Raw genomic sequence first — 17,235 nt, forward strand, 5'->3', positions numbered from 1 at the left:
AGTTTATCTTTCATGGGTTTGACAGAGATTTCAGGGAGGAAGTACAGAGTGAAGAGAAAAGAGGGCTAGGGGAAAACTGCTAAATGAGCAATAAAGAAAAGGAGCTAGAAAAGGGGATGGAGCTCAGCTATTTTGTTTTCACATTAAACCATTCTATATTATACTCCATAAGTCTTGTTTATTGTCTGTCTCCCACCCCAATCTCACTATAATATAAGGGCCATGAGGGCAGGAAATTTTGTCCATTCTGATCACTGCTATATACCCAGCACCTATCAAATAGGGAACACTCAATAAATATTTGTGAATGAGTAAACAAATAAACAAAAGATTGGACAAATTGCCACTTTTAGTCCAGACACAGAAAGGTTAGCCTGAGCTCTCCTATAATGACTAGAGCTGAACTTTACATGTGCTTATCACCTACCAGTAAAGGCCTACCTATGAAGTTAGAGAACTTAAAATTTTTATTTTACTTTTTATTTTGAAATAATTATAGATTCACATGAAGTTGCAATAAATAACTTCTGTTTCTGTCTATAGAAAAGTTAGTTAAAATGAAATCCTAACAGAGCAATTTAACCTTATCAGATTCTTCATGGAAATAAATGCACAAAGGTGTCTTTAACCACATGTTGCAAGACTTGCTCAGGGATCTACTTTCAACAGCTCAGAAGGTTCTCTCTGAGTCTATTAGGCAACGCACAATGGCTACATATTAAGATAAACAAAATTTTTAAAACTACCGCCATAGTCATGAGAATGGTAGGTAACACATATTCATTACTTTGCTTAGTGACAAACACTGTAAAAACCTAATATACATTACCTATTTTCATCTTCACAACAACTCTATGAAGTGGGTCCCATTATTCTCATTTTACAGAACAGGAAACTGAGCATTGGGGAAGGGAAGTGGCTTACCAAGACCATGCACCTAGTAAATGGTAGAGCCAGAACATGAATGGGGATCCAACAGTACTCTTAATCAGCAAACCCTATGGTTTTCTCCCTCCTATCCATCCATCCATGCATTCATCCTGCAACAATGTGCTGTTTCCTTTTCAGAACAACCTCACTGCAATGCCTAAACCATTGTGGCAATTTTGCAGGTTGAGAATCCGAGCTGGGGATATGAATATGCTATACTTACCCCTCCCTCCTCATTATCTAGTTTAGTTGTAGATTTTGGCCAGTGAACTATTAAATTATACAGAGCAACATCTTATTTCTCACATAGTTTTTGCCTATATGCATCTGGCATGTTTTCACATCAGAAAAGAATCCTGTAGATAGCTATACAATACAGGTATTCAATCATTTCTGTTATTTTAGTATGTGACACTAACACTATTTTGATTAACATAAGGAATGCTTATGAGTAATCACTGTCTCCAATTCTTCCATCAGAAGCCAAGATCTTCTGCTCCAGGAGGGCATTTTTCCTTTACAATTGTCAGGATTTTGCTGTCTGCTTTAGAGGAGAAAGTGAGAAATCAGCAGTAAGAGGAGACTGATGAGGCTGCAGTCTTCTAGTACCACTGCATTAACGTCCCCAGCCCAATCCTTGCCAGTTTGGTCAAGGCTGCCTGTCTCTTCTCTGCTATGTCCGCCCCTTAACATTCAACAGCCTTAGGTCAGATGGGAAACAGATGTGCCAAAAACTTGGGCTGAATTCAAGGAATGCTTTAGGATGAAGCTACAGATTAGAGGTACAAAAAATACCAGTTCTGGAGGCACACAGACTAGGCTCAAATATGGAATGGTCACTTACCATGAGACCTGGGCCAGTTACTTAGCTTCTGAGCCATCCATCCCCCACCTGAAAGGCCATGCCATGGCCCACAGGGCTCTACACACCTCTCCAGCCCCATCTCTCTACCACTCCAGGCTCTAACATACAGGCTTTTCTGTTCTTCAGCTGTCTCCTCTCCATGCTATCTACACATGGTGCTCTAGCTCACTCAACACCGACCTCGCCCCCCCCCCAAGCATAATTGCCTGCACTGCAGAGGTTGGCTAGGTAAAAACTACACTGTCCCAGTATCTTTGCTGCTAGAATTCTAGATGGTACTTAGGTTCCACTAAACAAATACCCCTACAGAAGACTGATTCAGAACTGAGTCACATGGTGAAAGAGGCAGGGAACAGAGCATTCACGTTGCTGGTCTAGGTCATGCATGACGTGGCGATGGAGCCAAAAACAATGGCAGCAGCTGCCCAATTCTGTAGCTTTCTGACCGTGGCAGAAGCAAGGCCCCCTCAGCCACCCAGTCCTGCTGTGTGGTTTTGGGAATTATTCTTGTAAGAAGTCTGAATCTTCAGCCCATCTAAAAATCTGGTACGCTACTCACATCCCTATTATAAATCCCTATTTGCTTAAGCTAGCCAGAGTAAAATCTGTTGTCCACAATAAAGAACCCTGACCAACACAAGCCCTTTGTCTGGACTCTTAACACTACATAACACAGTCTTCTCCTCACCTCCCAGCACCATCCTGCCTTTGCCTGGTTAACTCCTAGTCATCCCTCACTTCTTTGTGGAAGCCCTTCCTCACTTTCTAGCCCTAGGTCAGATTTATCTGTTATATGCTACCAAACTACTCCCTTGCCCTCAGGGCAACTGTCAGTTTTCCACTGTACTACAGAGGTGGGATCATTTGATTCACATCCATCTCCCCCCACTTGGCTGCAAGTTCCCTGTGAGTAGGCACCATGTTTGTAGTCTTTAGGGTGCCCCTGCCATGGTGGCTGACCCATATAAGCCACTTAGTAAATATTTCCCAATAGAGGATGTAATGTTCCAAGCCCCTACCTTTCAAGACTGTTGGGGGCACTGAAAGGACACACACAATTTAAGGGGCCACTACAACACTGGGCCAAATAAACACTGGGTCAGTAGTGACACTTGGGATAGGCAACTGGGGGCATGACATCACCTGCTCACCTGAGGTCAAGGGCAGTGCTGAAGTGGTGCTATTGTAAAGGAACCTTCCATATTCATGGCCTATTATATACTAACTGAGACCAAAAGGTCCCAATGGATATGCTGGAAACAAGTACCACTCTCCTTTCTAGCTTTAAAAAGTACTGTCTGGGACCAGGAGTTGAACTGTTTTCAGCTACGTCTGAGAGGCTAAATCTAACAAATCTATGTGGGCCCTAGCTATTACCAGGAAATTTCTGGACAACATAAGCCACTAATGCAATGCCCACACCCTGTAGGGAAAAACGACGACCCCACAAATAAGATGTACTTATTTGCTTTCATCACCAGTCTAACCGACGTGCTGCATGGATGCTAGAATTCTAATGTGGACCAGCCTACAATTTGACCCTCCTCCCACCCTGCTATCTCTGAAGCATGGATTTTGCAAGGCCTTAAAGCAGAACCCCAATCAGTCCTAATATTTGCAGAATCAGTGTCTTTTTCCCAAAAACATCCTTCAATTTCTATCCCAGGTTCCCTCTTCTTATATCTAGGAGTCCCTGTCTTTCAATGATCCAGTTGCTATTCTCATCTTGCAACACAAAACATTTTTGTCTTTCATGTAAAAGTGCCTCCCAGCAAAGAAACCAAGCAATTAACATCACTCTAATTGTTAAGAAGTGTGGGTACATGGTAAGCACCTGAGGAATACAATAAGAGACAGCTTAAAAAAGATGTAGGCTGAGAAAAGTAAATTTCAGTATCAAATGAAATTAAATGTTTTAAAAATAAGGACTAGAAAATCTGAAAAAGAATTGTAAGTAGGTAAAGAAAGTACAAAGGAGGCTTGATGCTATGAAAAATAGGACCTCTTTGTGGTAATAGTGACCATTCAGATATCTGTCAGTCCTAGTAGACTCAGTGAAGAATATGCCGAGGACACAGCAACCTTTTACCTCCTAGGAGATGGTAAACCTCCAGTGAGGGTTTAAAATCAAGTGGGGATTGAGTCTGGTCAAACAAGGTGTCACGTCAAAAACAAGGCACATGCATTCCTATCAAATTTATCAAACCAGTTCTTCCTGTTACACACCAAGGCAAACAAATATATTCTCCCCCTCCCTCTTCCTCCTCCTCCCTCTCCTCTCTCCCTCCTATTTTACTCAGAGGAAAAAACTGAGTTGTCTAAGCAATGCTGAGAGGTCAACACACACAGACACACAGACATGGTTGACATTTACCATCCCTAACAACAGAAGATTTTCCTAGCCCTAACCTCTACGCATAAATTAAGTAATTCAACTTTACTGCCATGAAAATATAAATAAGAAATCCCTATCGCAGGCAACCTGGGGTGCTCCTTCTGAAAAGAAGCTAGGGTCCCTACTCTCCTTCCAGGGACTCAGGAGCCCAGTACCTCCTCTCAACTATGCAAGGAGCAGTTTTCCACATACATTGCAGCCTCTCATTCGTCCAAAGGAACAGAGACACCAGCTTCTGTTTTCAGATTGGTAGAAATGACAGACCAATAAGGAAACACTGATAGCCCAAAAGAAAAAAAAGGGCATAGGATATGAAGAAACAATTCAGAAAAAAGGAAATACAAATGACTCATAAACTTAAGATATCGCACTTCACTAATAAAGAGAACTACTAATAAAACTACATTGAGATATCATTTTTCACCTGTTAGATTGGCAAAGATAGGTAAGATTTTTAGCACATTGTGTTTGCATGGGTATGGGAAAATAAACATTTTCATACCTTGTTGGCAAGTGTGTAAATTGATACAGTTTCCAATTTGAAAATCTCTACCAAAAATTTAAAATGTGTAAACATTTCACCCAATTATTCCATTTCTGGGAACTAATGCTACATATATGCAAATGTGCTGTGACTGCAATTTCTAGATGTTGATCAGAGGGGCTGGTTAAATGACTGATGGAAGATGCACATAATGAAATACTATGCATTTGAAAAACAAAAAGATAGGGAAGTACTTTATGTACTGCTATAGAATGTTATTAAAGTTTATTGTTAAGTAAAAAAATGCATAACAGATGTACAGTATGCTACGATATGTTTAAAAAGGTGGAACTACTGTATATATTTTGCACATATTATATATAATCATATATAAGAATACCTGTATTCACATGTATATGCACAAAATATTCCTAGAACAATACAAAAGAAATTAGTCCTATCAGTTGCCTCTGGGATAGGAAAATGAATGACAGGAGGAGAGACAGAAGAGACACTTTTCACTCTGCACCCTTTTGTATGTTTTAAATTTCTGAAATACAGTCTTTTAAATTTTTAATTGCTCTGAAGAACAAGAGTATTTGAAAACTCATAACCCATGATCCAAAAAATAACAGTGTAGTGTTTACTGTGTAATCTGAAACAAGCAACCAAAGCCTTAGCATGCTTTCATGTGGCCATGGGAAGAGGGAGCATCATCGGGTGGGTTTTTAGCTCCCATCCCTCATGCAAACACCCATGTGTGTGTCTTCAGTGGCTCATCAGCCCCAGGGTTTGGCCACGATATGAGGAGGAAATGGACAAAAACTGAACATGCAGGTAACATTATGCTGCAGCAGACACAGCCTTCACAGGGGGCAACGTTAGAGGTCTCAGAAAGGGAAGAAGGGAAAAGTCTAAAATAAGGAAGGAAAAAGTGCCTGAGGCTCTGCAGAAAAAGAAGGAAAAAACCCACACAGGCTGATAGAGAATTCCTGGACCCTCAACGAGCCCCTGTGGGCCCAACCTGTCCGGTGGGTCATCGCCCAGGGCTGAGTATGAGACAAAAGAACCAGAGTGGCCAAAAATCAAGACTGAGCAAGAATGAGGGAAAAAGAGAGACAACCAAGTTAAATATATGTTTTTAAAGTTACAGACTTTTGGACTGATATGGTGCCTGGCTAGCACTGTCTAACAACCCGCCCCACCTGTTCATTAGGAAACTTCCACCAAAAACAGTGTCAAAAACCCCAACTAAAATGGCAAGGTGGTAAAGTTCTCTACAGGCTGTTTGTCATTATTTTGTCTTTTAAGTAAGAATAATAGTGAGTACTGAGAATTTACCCCAAAAGAATGTTAAGTTTGTCCCTCCAGAAAGAGAAGAAAACCTCACAGCATGTATGTTTAGGGTTTAAAAAGTGAGTGTGTTTTTGGTTTAAAATAAAAGATAATTTATCCTAGTGAGATCTGGCTAAAAAGATATTCCATTTGCCATACCTATCTCCCTAAAGTCAGGTAAAAATATACTGCATATATTAGATACCTATAAGAATACTTATATTTGCTTATATATGTATAAAGCATTCCTGGAGTGATACAAAAGAAACAGACAACACCAAATGTCTCTCAGATGAAAAACCAATAAAGATAGGATGCCCCTCCCTTTGGCTGAGCTTCTCAGATAAATGTGATGAGGAATGAACCATTTTTTAAGAATAAAAAAATAGAAACCTCACATATACAAGAAATATTAGAAAATGCTTGCACTTTGTGTTATCAATTAGAAAACCGCATAGATAAACTGAGACAAAGGAGAAAACAAAGAAGGCAAAGCAAGGATGAAGAGTAAGGTTTCCACACAGCACACACATGGGAAATGACCAGCAGCTCCGTGTGGCCAGAGGACGGAGGGGGAGAATCAGCGGGCTACTGTGACTGAAGAGAAAGCAGGGACCGAACACCAGGCCCTGAGAGCCACGTTCAGGAACATGGGTAATATGTTGAGAGCAGTGGGTAGAGTGTGGCAGGTTTCAATCAAGGGAGTAGGAGGAACCAATGTGTATTTTTCAGATTATTTTTGTCTGTGGTGAGGATAATGGATTTAAAGAGGGCAAGAGTGGGAACAAGTAGAGTTAGAGGCTGATGCAATAGATTTGGTGACAGAATATGGCCTGAACCGAGGAAGTGCAGAAGAATGGATGGACAACAGAGGTATTTAGAAAGTGAAATGGCCAAGACTTGATAACTGAAAGGGCAGAAGGGGCGAGAGAGGAGTCAGAGACAGTGACCAGCACTCTGGCCTGTGCCCATGAGTGGATGGAACCAGGAATGGAGGAATGAAAGCTGGTTTTCTGGGAAAGATGTTTAAAGTGACAGTGGGACATTCGAGGGAAAATGGCTGGCAGATGGAGATATGTGGTCGTTAGCCTCCACGTAGCTAAGGAGTAATAGAGTGAGAATTGATGATTCAGGATGGTTTTTCTATGTTTTAGTTGTAATTCCAGTTGGGTCCCGGGAGAGTGTCAGTGGAGCTTCCACTCAGTCCACCACCATCTTCAACCTCCCAATAGAGTGAGAGCTGGATCTATGTATGGGACAGGTAGAGGAAGGAGAACTGAAAAAGTTCAGGAAGAAATAGTCAAAAAGCAGGACAAAAACCAGGAGAGGACGGCATCATGGACACCAAATGATCAGTCAGTGTCAAAAGCTGCCAAGGGGTCAATGAGACAGGGACTTAACACAAAGTCGTTTCTGGTAAGTGTGGCAAAAACAGAGGCAGTGGAGTATAGTGGGAGCAGAAGGAGCAATTCTAAACCCTATGCCAGTGAAATGACAAATGCCTACATAGTCTAGACAGTTAGGATAGCTTGTGAAAAGTAAACCATAAAATGATCTATAAACACATGATAAAAGATGAAGCAGAAAAGGAGACTTATGATTTCTTTACAAACCACTGTCAACCATCCACCACCTGAACAAAAAACCTGAAATTCCTAAAACATTAATCAAAAAGACTATTTATTCCAAAGTTTAGGTGCTGATTTTGGCATAAATACCTCTAAAATGCCAAGCCCATGAGCTGCAACAGAGCTGGATCATGGTCCTTAAAAGCCTTCCCCAGTACCCAGAGGCCACCCCCTCCCAATCAAGCAGGAAGGGCTTGAATACAAGGCTACAGGGGAAGCTGCCATCAGCACATTAAAATGGCAACATGAGGGGAATTAGTTACCCTGGCCTGGCCTAGCACCATGCCGAATCCATATTAATCCCCTTCCACCAAGAACCCTTACTTCAGATCCCCTCACCTACATGACTAATTCAGGTTGGCATTTTGCTTTCTGGGACGTGGAGTTCAGCCAAACCAAGCTGACAGGCATAAGAAGGAAACCTAAGAACTAAAGAAAGAAAAACACATCAGCCATGAAAACCACATACTGTTGTCCAAAAAAAAGGCCCCTTGCGCTCATCTTAAACAGAAGGCAATGCTCCAAACAGGAGGAGGGGAACCTCCACTGATGCCAAACAAACATTAAGGGAATCAGACTGTTGCAGATTATTACAATGGACTGTGAAATCCATTCCAAGCCATTCATATTACAGAAACGAGAAGCAACTTGCCCCAAGGTCACACAGAGTTTGGCTGGACCTGGGTGAGCACCTGTCTGGTTTTTTTTGCACTATACCATAAGTCCTTCTAACAGCCAATTGCTGCCAAATACTTATGTTCAGCCTGACTCCCCAAAACTCTGGACTCATATATCCTAACACCTCTGATTCCTCCTCTTGGCTATCTCAAAAGCTCAAATCCCAACATCCAATGCTGAACCCATGATCTTTCCCCATTACTCCCAACACCAGTTTTTCATCCAAGGCTTCTTAGCTTAACAGATGACATCACCATCCATCCGGTTCCTGAGCCAGAGACTAAGGAAGCATGCCCAGTGTTTGAACTCCAGCCCTACCACTTCCTAGCTGTAACCTTGAGCAAATCAAATAAGGTGTTTTAAACCTCAGGTTTCAGCATCTGAAAAATGGGATAATAACAGGAACTACCTCATAAAATAGCTGTTAGCAGTGAAAGAGATGATGTGTATAAAATGCTAAGCACATAGAAAATGTCTTTGTGTGCCGTTCCCTCCATCTTCTTGCCTTCCTCCTCCAATCCTACCCCTTCACCTGGTTAACACCTATGAATCCTTCTAGTTTCAACTCAAATGTAGTTCCCTGCTGGAAACCTTCCTTGATCACCCCCTGCCTGCCAAGGTTAAGTCAGACCCTTCCCCCCTGCCATTTTTCACCCTCAAAGCACAGTGTAAGTTCCACTCACGTCACACTGTCATGATTTGCTTAATGGCCATCTCCTCCAATAGCCTATAAGCCTCATGAGGGCAGGAAATGGGAGTGTTATACCTCATTTTTGTATTCTCAACATAGTACTTGGCATGTAATAGGTGTTTAGTAAACGTTAATTAAGTGAAATGCCCAAGAAGCATGTTTAGCAGCAGAAAAATAGACCTAGAGATTTCAAGAGGAGTCACAGGACACCAATCCAAGTGAGAGTTCACGGCCATCCCATCCACGGGCCAGGTAGAAAGGGCCTGGTGAGCCCCGTCTGACCATTGCAAAATTCACGGCTCACTGCCTGTCTGACTGTCACTCTAACCATTCAGAATGTGGTCTCCACGGTGCCAGAATATACTCTGCATAAACATGCACAGCCACACTCCAGGAATTTTTTAGATGAACCCCAGTCCCTCCAGTACCCTTCCTAATGTAAACCATCACTCCACCCTGGGTGTAATTCTTGTGTTTAAAGACATATATTTTTGTACCACAGGAACTCTAAACACAGCCAACTACTACATCCGGGACTTATCTGAAGAAACAGCTGTCTGTTCTAACTCAGGGGTAAAATTGAGCTCTATGGGACCTAGAAGAGAATGGTATCTTGGCTCTCCAATGTGGTACCAATAAGGCATTTTCAGGAATTTTTTTTACTACACCCAACGTTTATTTATGCAGCAACTTTAGAACCTAGCCTCCTTCTAACATGGGATTCTAACGTATAGCAAAGTCTTTAAAGGGCAGGTTTTGACACTGGGCAGGCCTGGGTTCATATCCTGGTTCTGCGACCTAGGCGTTATGAATAAAACCTCAGACCTATTACTTAACCTCTCTCGGCCAGTTAACTCATCTATACTAATAGATATAATAGTACCTAGATATTATGGTTGCAAGAAGCACTAAATATAAATAGGCAGCATATGGATAAATTATTGTCTTTAAGAAAATTCTTTGTACACAAAGTATTACCACCTCAGAAGATAAAGTTCTGTACCACGCCTAACACAGTGCCCATTCCCAGTGCGTATCCAGCGAACACCATGATCTTCCTTAGCTCTGTCTATTCTGGTCCAGACACCAGCCCACTTCCTTACGGGAGTATCTGACACCACCCTGTTATTCTGAGTGGAACTGCCTGCGCATAAATGATCCTCTTCCCAATTTGGACAGTTGAAATGTTATACAAACCACCCTACTTCCTCTTGTCTTTAGGGTCAAACAGTGGACCAAGTTTTTTCATAACTTTTCTCATGCAGACACACACGCACACACACACTCTTTTTTGAAAATATAACTTCGCCAGCACAGGACTCAGAGATACTACACAAGAAAACAGTGGCAGACACAGGGGAAAAAAGGAACTCTTTATCCAAAGGAAAACAGTGGAGAAAGGGAAGCTGAACTATTCTAAGCGATGGTGTAGCCAGGAAAAACTGAAATATTACTTGTGCTTCTACCATAATATTTCTTTTGTATTGATTACATATGGGAAAGAGCAGTTGCTGCCATTTGTAAAATAACTGTTCTCTGAACAGCATTTAACTAGGCGCTGAGGGAGAATACAGAAGAACTACCTCTGCCTTCCAAAAGCTTGCAATGTAATTGGAGGCACAAAACAAATGGGTAACAGCTAACTGGGCACTGGATGAGTGATAATAAAAAATAAGGCAGAGGTATGATAGGCTGTTTTGGAAAAAATAAAGCTCTCTTGAAGAAGGTACCTAATGATTAAGTAGATGATGGTGGAAGGGCAAGAACCAGATTGGATTAGTCTAGAGACACTGAGAAACATATATAGTAGAAAATATTTAGGAAAATATACAAGCAGCAGAACAAGAAGTACAATCTTTGCATGAGGGGGCAGTTATATATCTTCCTTGCAAAGAGGGCCCATCAAAAAGCCATGTCCCCAAAGTCTCCCATTAGCATAACCCCACAACATCACTTACCCGGCTAAGGGAAGCCTGATGCCGAGGAGGCTTGGTTCCTTGGTTCCCCGATGAGGGTCCCTCAGGCTGGACAAGGGGCTGTCTAGCTTCATAAGGAGCTGAAAGAGGAGTGAAAGTCAGCATGGTACACAAAGATTCCACCCAAAAATTATGACTTCACACTCCAGCTGATCCAGTGTCTGCTCTTAAGGGCAGAATTAGCAAAGGAATTAGAGTGTATGTGCATAGGGCCACCTAGGACAAACAAACCTTGGTGCCCCTGGGTACAATTTAACTGAACAATCTAAAGATATCCAACCAATTTATGATAAGGCAAGAAAATATTTACATTAGGTTAAGATTAGGAATAAATTGTAAAGGTGAAATGGTGAGAACCTAAATTGGGATAGAAAACAATGAGAATAGTTAGAAAAGTGCCATGTTATAAATGTTCAAATTCTTAACATAAGGTAAATTCTATATATACCCTCCTGTTTAAAAGTCTTCTCATTCATTCTCTCCTACCCCACAAAGGAGCAAGAAAACAAATACGCATTTTGAACACTAAAACTCAATATTATCATTTATTTTGTTTATTTGTGAAAAATAAATAGCACTGTCTTCTTTTTTGGAAAGAATGTAAAACAAGTCGAGAAAAATACAAAAAAGAATAAATATAATTTATATTTACTATTTTATCATTTCATAACCAAACTAAAAATAATTTTGTTACCTTTAAGAAAAGGTCTTGAGCCACAAAAATGAATGAATTTTTTTCATTCCTTTTATTTCCAGAACACTTAATGACCTTGCCGACATGGCAGAAAAATAGTTAACCATAACCAGGTAGTATTCAGCTCCAACAGATAAGAAAAATGATCACCCAAGATGAAACCATTTCTGATTTGTGTGGGTTAACAGTTCAAGCTTTTGGAAGTAAAATGCTTTCTTTCTGTAGCTTCCTTTCTGTAGCTTCCTTATAAATACAATTAGGTAGAGAGAGCAGAGCAGTCTGTTACTGCACCACCTTGAGCACAATGTGATCTTTTTAAAACAAAGAAGGTATAATCACAGCACGTCAAGAATAACAAACAACTCTTGGGCTCACATCTGCTTATTGTATTTCATCCAAGAAACTGGAACACAAGATCATAACACATTAAAACACATTAAAATATCAAAATTGTTGCCTAGCAAATCACTTAGTGGATTTTCAGACTCTGCTAAGAATGATTAAAAATTAAAATTGCAAAAGAAACATACATAGAGAGCACATAATCCAGATCTTAAAAATAAATCTCAGCTGGTAGGCAGGTGTTGTCTTCAGAGAAGGATTTTTAAGATCATTCTACTTTGATGAAACACCAAGTTAAACCCTTAATGCCAGAAGGTCTGGACGACAGTAAACTGTACCATGGTTGGGATACTAGTGGTCATAAGCTTTTCCTGTGAGGCTGATCCCACGTATCCATGGTTCTCCTCAGAGAGAGGGAACCTCTACTGCCTAGGAGGGAACCGAGTGGGGGAGGCCATCTGGCCCATGGCCCCAGTCCCTCACCTACAAGGACCTTCTTCCCTTGGAAGAGACAGTCCCATCTCAACAGTAAGATGAATGAAGGCTCAGCCACAATGGGGATCATTTTTGTAGAGGCCTGGCCTCGAGGGCAGATTTTCTCTTCCTACTCCTGTGGGAAGCCTGGGTTGGCTACGCTGGAAAGGTGAAACCCATGCAGTCACAAATCCAAGATGTGTGCTCTGATCAGCTCTATCAGGTAACACAGTTGATATTCAGGCCATCCTTGGTCTGACTTGTGTCTCATTCCGTAACTGGATCTGAACTCAGGAAATAAAAAGGTGGGTGTTACTTATTGCCTCTACTCTCCTTCCTCCCAAATAAAATACAAGACATGCAGTTCAATGCAAAAAATATTAATTCTTAGATCCCCTTACAATAGGTTTAATAAGGAACTAGAAGTACCATTTTTCTCCAAGAAGAAGAGTACAAAACAAGCCCTGAAGATTTCATCACTGCGAGATTCAACGTCAAACTAGATTCAGTTTGGCATGAGTAGCTTCACAGTCAAGACTAATCTGCAGTCAAGCCACTGAATGATGGCCAGAAGGCGACCTTCAAGAATACTTAAGAATTTCACAAATAAAATGAATACCAGATTCTAAAAGCACAAAAGAACATACTAGGGAACATTTGAGTACCTATAATGTGCCAGAAACTGGTAGGCACAAATGTGTACATTTCTCATTTGATCCACAAAGCAAACCTCTGAGGCAGAAATTATTCTGTTTTACAGATAAAGGAAACTGAGGCCCAGAAAAGTGAAATATCTATAGTCGCACAGGCTGGAAATGGGCAGAAATGAGAAATTCAGGCCCACCAAGTCTACTTGTAGGGCGAGGAGATGAACATCACAGCCCATGCTCTTGAGTAGATACCTAGAACTGATACATCAGAATAAGATATGTAAGAAAAAGCAGAGTAGACATATTGATTTTGAGATGAGACATTAGATATCAGAAGAAACAAGTAAAAGAGTTGAAAGTAGTCACCTCTGTAGATCAGAAACAGGTTCAGTAGGAAGGAGAACAGTTGTATTTACTATAGGCATCTAAATATTTAACTATATGCATGTATTACTATCATTTAAACATTACTTTTAATATGGATAGCATTATCTGCTTCTGAGGGTTGTGGTAAGAAGAAAATAATGCACATAAAGATTTCAGCACAATGCCTGGCACATAAGTCTTACACAATGAACATTAGCTATAGCTACATCCAACAGGTGAGGCTAGCAGGAGCCCAGGAAAGAAGCTGAAGAGAGGCTCTGAATTACAGACTGATCTGATAATGTTCAGTCTGACTTAAAACATACTCAACACATGCCCCAAGAGCCATGAATCATGGCACAATACCGGACAGGGAAATAACCCCAGAAAAACGTATTACAAGAAAATTATCCCCACAGCAAAACTCCTTTCTGAAAAGGGGAAAACTAAAAATAACGCTAGAATGCTTCGTACTAGAGTCACTAAGGTTTACCAGGCTTTAGATATGCTACTGTCTAGACCAAAGGCAAGGTGAGTACAGAAATAGGAAAGGGAGTCCTGAGCCTGTCACATGGGTTGATGGCATTGTGGGGGCAACAAAGGAGAGTGAAAAAACAGATGCGGGGCGGGGGGAGGCCGGGGCCGGGCATAGAAGCTGAAGAGGAATTGAGTTCTGAAAACGTGGGGAGAGAGACAAAGAAGGCATGTGATCTCTTACTTCTTGACCTAAAGATACATAACAGAAAAGGAAGCAAATAGGTAAAGAAAGTCCTTCGGGGGTAAATCCACCAACGTTACAAAAACAGGAATTAACAAGCTTTAACATGAATGGTATCAATTAGAAGCAAAAATCACAAAATGGACCAAGATGCAGGTAGAAAAACTCTCCCTTCCTTTGACTTAGGTAGATAGAGAGTTCTAAATGGAAATACCTATAAACATTTTATTTATGAATGACCTTGTTCCCAGCTACAGGGACCTAACAGCCTCTAATTGATGGCTAGACCCAGGAAACTCAACTCCTTGAGAATCAGGAGGTTGTTCACTCAGATTCCTCTCCATGGGTATGCTGTACAAAGACGAACCCTCTGGAAGAACAGCTCATCAGTCTAAGGATCATAATGTAGGAAAAAACCAGGAAGGGATAACAGAAACTTAGAAAGCAATGTTTTAAGAATGAAAGAGTAACCACAAAAAGATGCCACTTCACATCTAACAGAACGGCTAAAATTAAAAACACTAAAGAAAGCCCAGCCGGCATGGTTTGGTGGTTGAGTGTTGACCCATGAACCAGGAGACTGGCGTTCAATTCCCAATTCCCAATGTGCCAGTCAGGGCACATGCCTGGGTTGTGAGCTCCGTCCCTGGTGGAGGCGTGCAGGGGGCAGCTGATCATTGACTCTCTCATCACTGATGTTTCTGTCTCTCCCTCTCCCTTCCTCTCTCTGAAATCAATTAAAAAATAAAAACAGCCCGGCCGGGCATGGCTCAGTGGCTGAGCATTGACCTAGGATCCAGGAGATCAGGGTTCGATTCCAGGTCAGGGCACATGCCCAGGTTGCGGGCCAGGCAGCCAATCAATGACTCTCTCATCATTGATGTTTCTATCTCTCTCTCTCCCCCTCCTTTCCTCTCTCTGAAATCAATAAAGATATGTTTTAAAAAAATAAAAATAAATAAAAAATAAAGTAAAAACATTAAAAACACTGAAGAAAAAGAAACCACTGAGAGTACCAAATGCTTGCAAGGAGCATCAACTCTCAAACATTGCCAGTGGGAGTACACAACCACTTTGGAAAACTCTTTGGCACTTTCTTATACACCTACCCTAAGTCCAGCAATTCCACTCCTTGATGCCAGGGAAATTACAACATATGTCACACAAAAAATGCACAAGAGTGTTCATAGTATTCTTATTCACAACAGCCAAACACTGGAAACAACCCAAATGTCCATCAACAGGAGAATGGCTCATCGAACTGTGGTCCATTCATCTTGATAGAACACTTCTGAGTAATAAAGAAACAAACTACTGATACACACAACAATATGGATGAATCTCAGCCACTATACTGAGGGCAAGATGGCAGACAAAGAAGAATACAGTCATCCAACATGATTCCACTTATATGAAGTTCTAGAAAAGGCAAAACTAATCTATGGTGATAAAAATCAGAATGGTGCTTGCATTGGGGAGCAGGGGGTGACTGGAAAGGGGCATCTCTGAGGTGATGGAAATGTTCTATTTTTTATCAAAATGGTGGTTACATATCCATTTGGTGAAACTCAAATTGAAGATTTGAAATGTGCACATTTTATCATATGTAAATTTCACCTCACTTTTTTTAAAAAAGGATAAAAAAGCATAAAGGCATGAACAACCTTGACAGAGGCTGCCAAAAGTCAAGAAAGATGGAGAGAAGCAGGCTGTCTCCATGCCACTGGGGGAACAAAAGCCCAATTTGAATGGGATGAGGAGAGAATGGGGCATGGAATAGAGCTGGTACAGACAAGTATTTTAAGGAATATCAAAAAAGGAAAAAAGGTAGGGTGCAACTTGGGGATACACTGACTCAGTAGAACAAAAATGGCTCATCTGTGAATTAAAAACCAAAAAAAAAGCACCATGCTAGGTACAGGACTTCAACTTCCAAGCCAACACAAGATCAGGAATTTAAAAAAAAAAAAAACACACCCTAAAAACAGGGAAATCAGGCAGGGGGGACTATAAGAAGAAAACAAATTCTCAACCCTGTTTTGTTGGGGACATCAGTAGGACATTCGAGTTTCAGGAGCATGATTTCTTGTTACAATATCATCTTGCATTTGCAAAGAACTTAATTTCCAATCAGATTTTATACTCATGTTCTCACTAATCCTCACAACACCCCTATAAGATACTATTACTCCACTTTAAAAGAGATGAAATCATGGTTCAGAGCAGTTAAATGGCTTGCCTGAGGTCAGAAAGCCAGTCACACAAACCCACACCTTCTGATTCCAATCAAAAGATTTTGTCATTATGCCATACCTGCTTCTCTCTACAAGATTACAGCCTCTCTCTAGTCCAGGCTAGCACACATTTTATACCTGTGTTCCTGTAGAAGTCACCACTATTTTCGATGCAGCAAAAATCTGCAGAAACTGGGTCATTTTCAGCCACACTCCACAAAATAAAAGGGGGGCTTCCAGAATACCTTTAATTGGTCATATTTTAAACTAGGAGTCTGAGCCCCAGGAGGACAGGATGCTGCAGTGAATTTATGGAGTTTTAGCACTGCAGCCTAAGCAGCCAACTCTGCAAGTCATCCTTAGAACCAACTAACATATTTTATCACTAGCATGGCCAGTACGGCCTGAATGTGAGCAAGCAGGCAACCCCACAACTGGCACTTTACACACTTCTCAGCGAAATGCTTTCCCTACCATTTCCCTTATTCTTATTCCCAAACACAGAGCTACATAATTCCATTTATGTGATCAGTCTTTAATGATTGAATCAACTCTTTTGTGTTTGCAGAGTTATATTTTTAAGTCGTTCCATAAAAGCAGTTATTATATAAATATGTTTGGTATGTTTGCAGAAAAGAATAACAATTCCAAAACAATACAACCCCTTAATATGCCACTTTCCTGTGTGATGAAACCTGTATATGAGGGACTAAATCATCTAAATCGTTGTTTACAAGTCTAAAGATGAACTAGTTTGTAGGATGGAAGACAAGGC

The 17,235-nt window shown here is 41.0% G+C and overlaps 1 protein-coding gene across 2 annotated transcripts in view; it reads right to left on the bottom strand.

Annotated features, from left to right (window-relative positions):
- Nucleotides 1-17,235, bottom strand: part of REPS2 (RALBP1 associated Eps domain containing 2) — a 173,465-nt gene that overhangs the window by 95,552 nt on the left and 60,678 nt on the right. For both annotated transcript variants that reach the window (XM_087813660.1, XM_016211178.2), the window contains exon 5: nt 10,965-11,062. In XM_087813660.1, coding sequence (XP_087669786.1) covers nt 10,965-11,062 — 98 coding nt within the window. The remainder of the gene's footprint in view (nt 1-10,964; nt 11,063-17,235) is intronic.

This window comes from Miniopterus natalensis, chromosome X, assembly GCF_054644295.1.
Source record: "Miniopterus natalensis isolate mMinNat1 chromosome X, mMinNat1.hap1, whole genome shotgun sequence".
Taxonomy (NCBI): Eukaryota; Metazoa; Chordata; class Mammalia; order Chiroptera; family Miniopteridae; genus Miniopterus; species Miniopterus natalensis.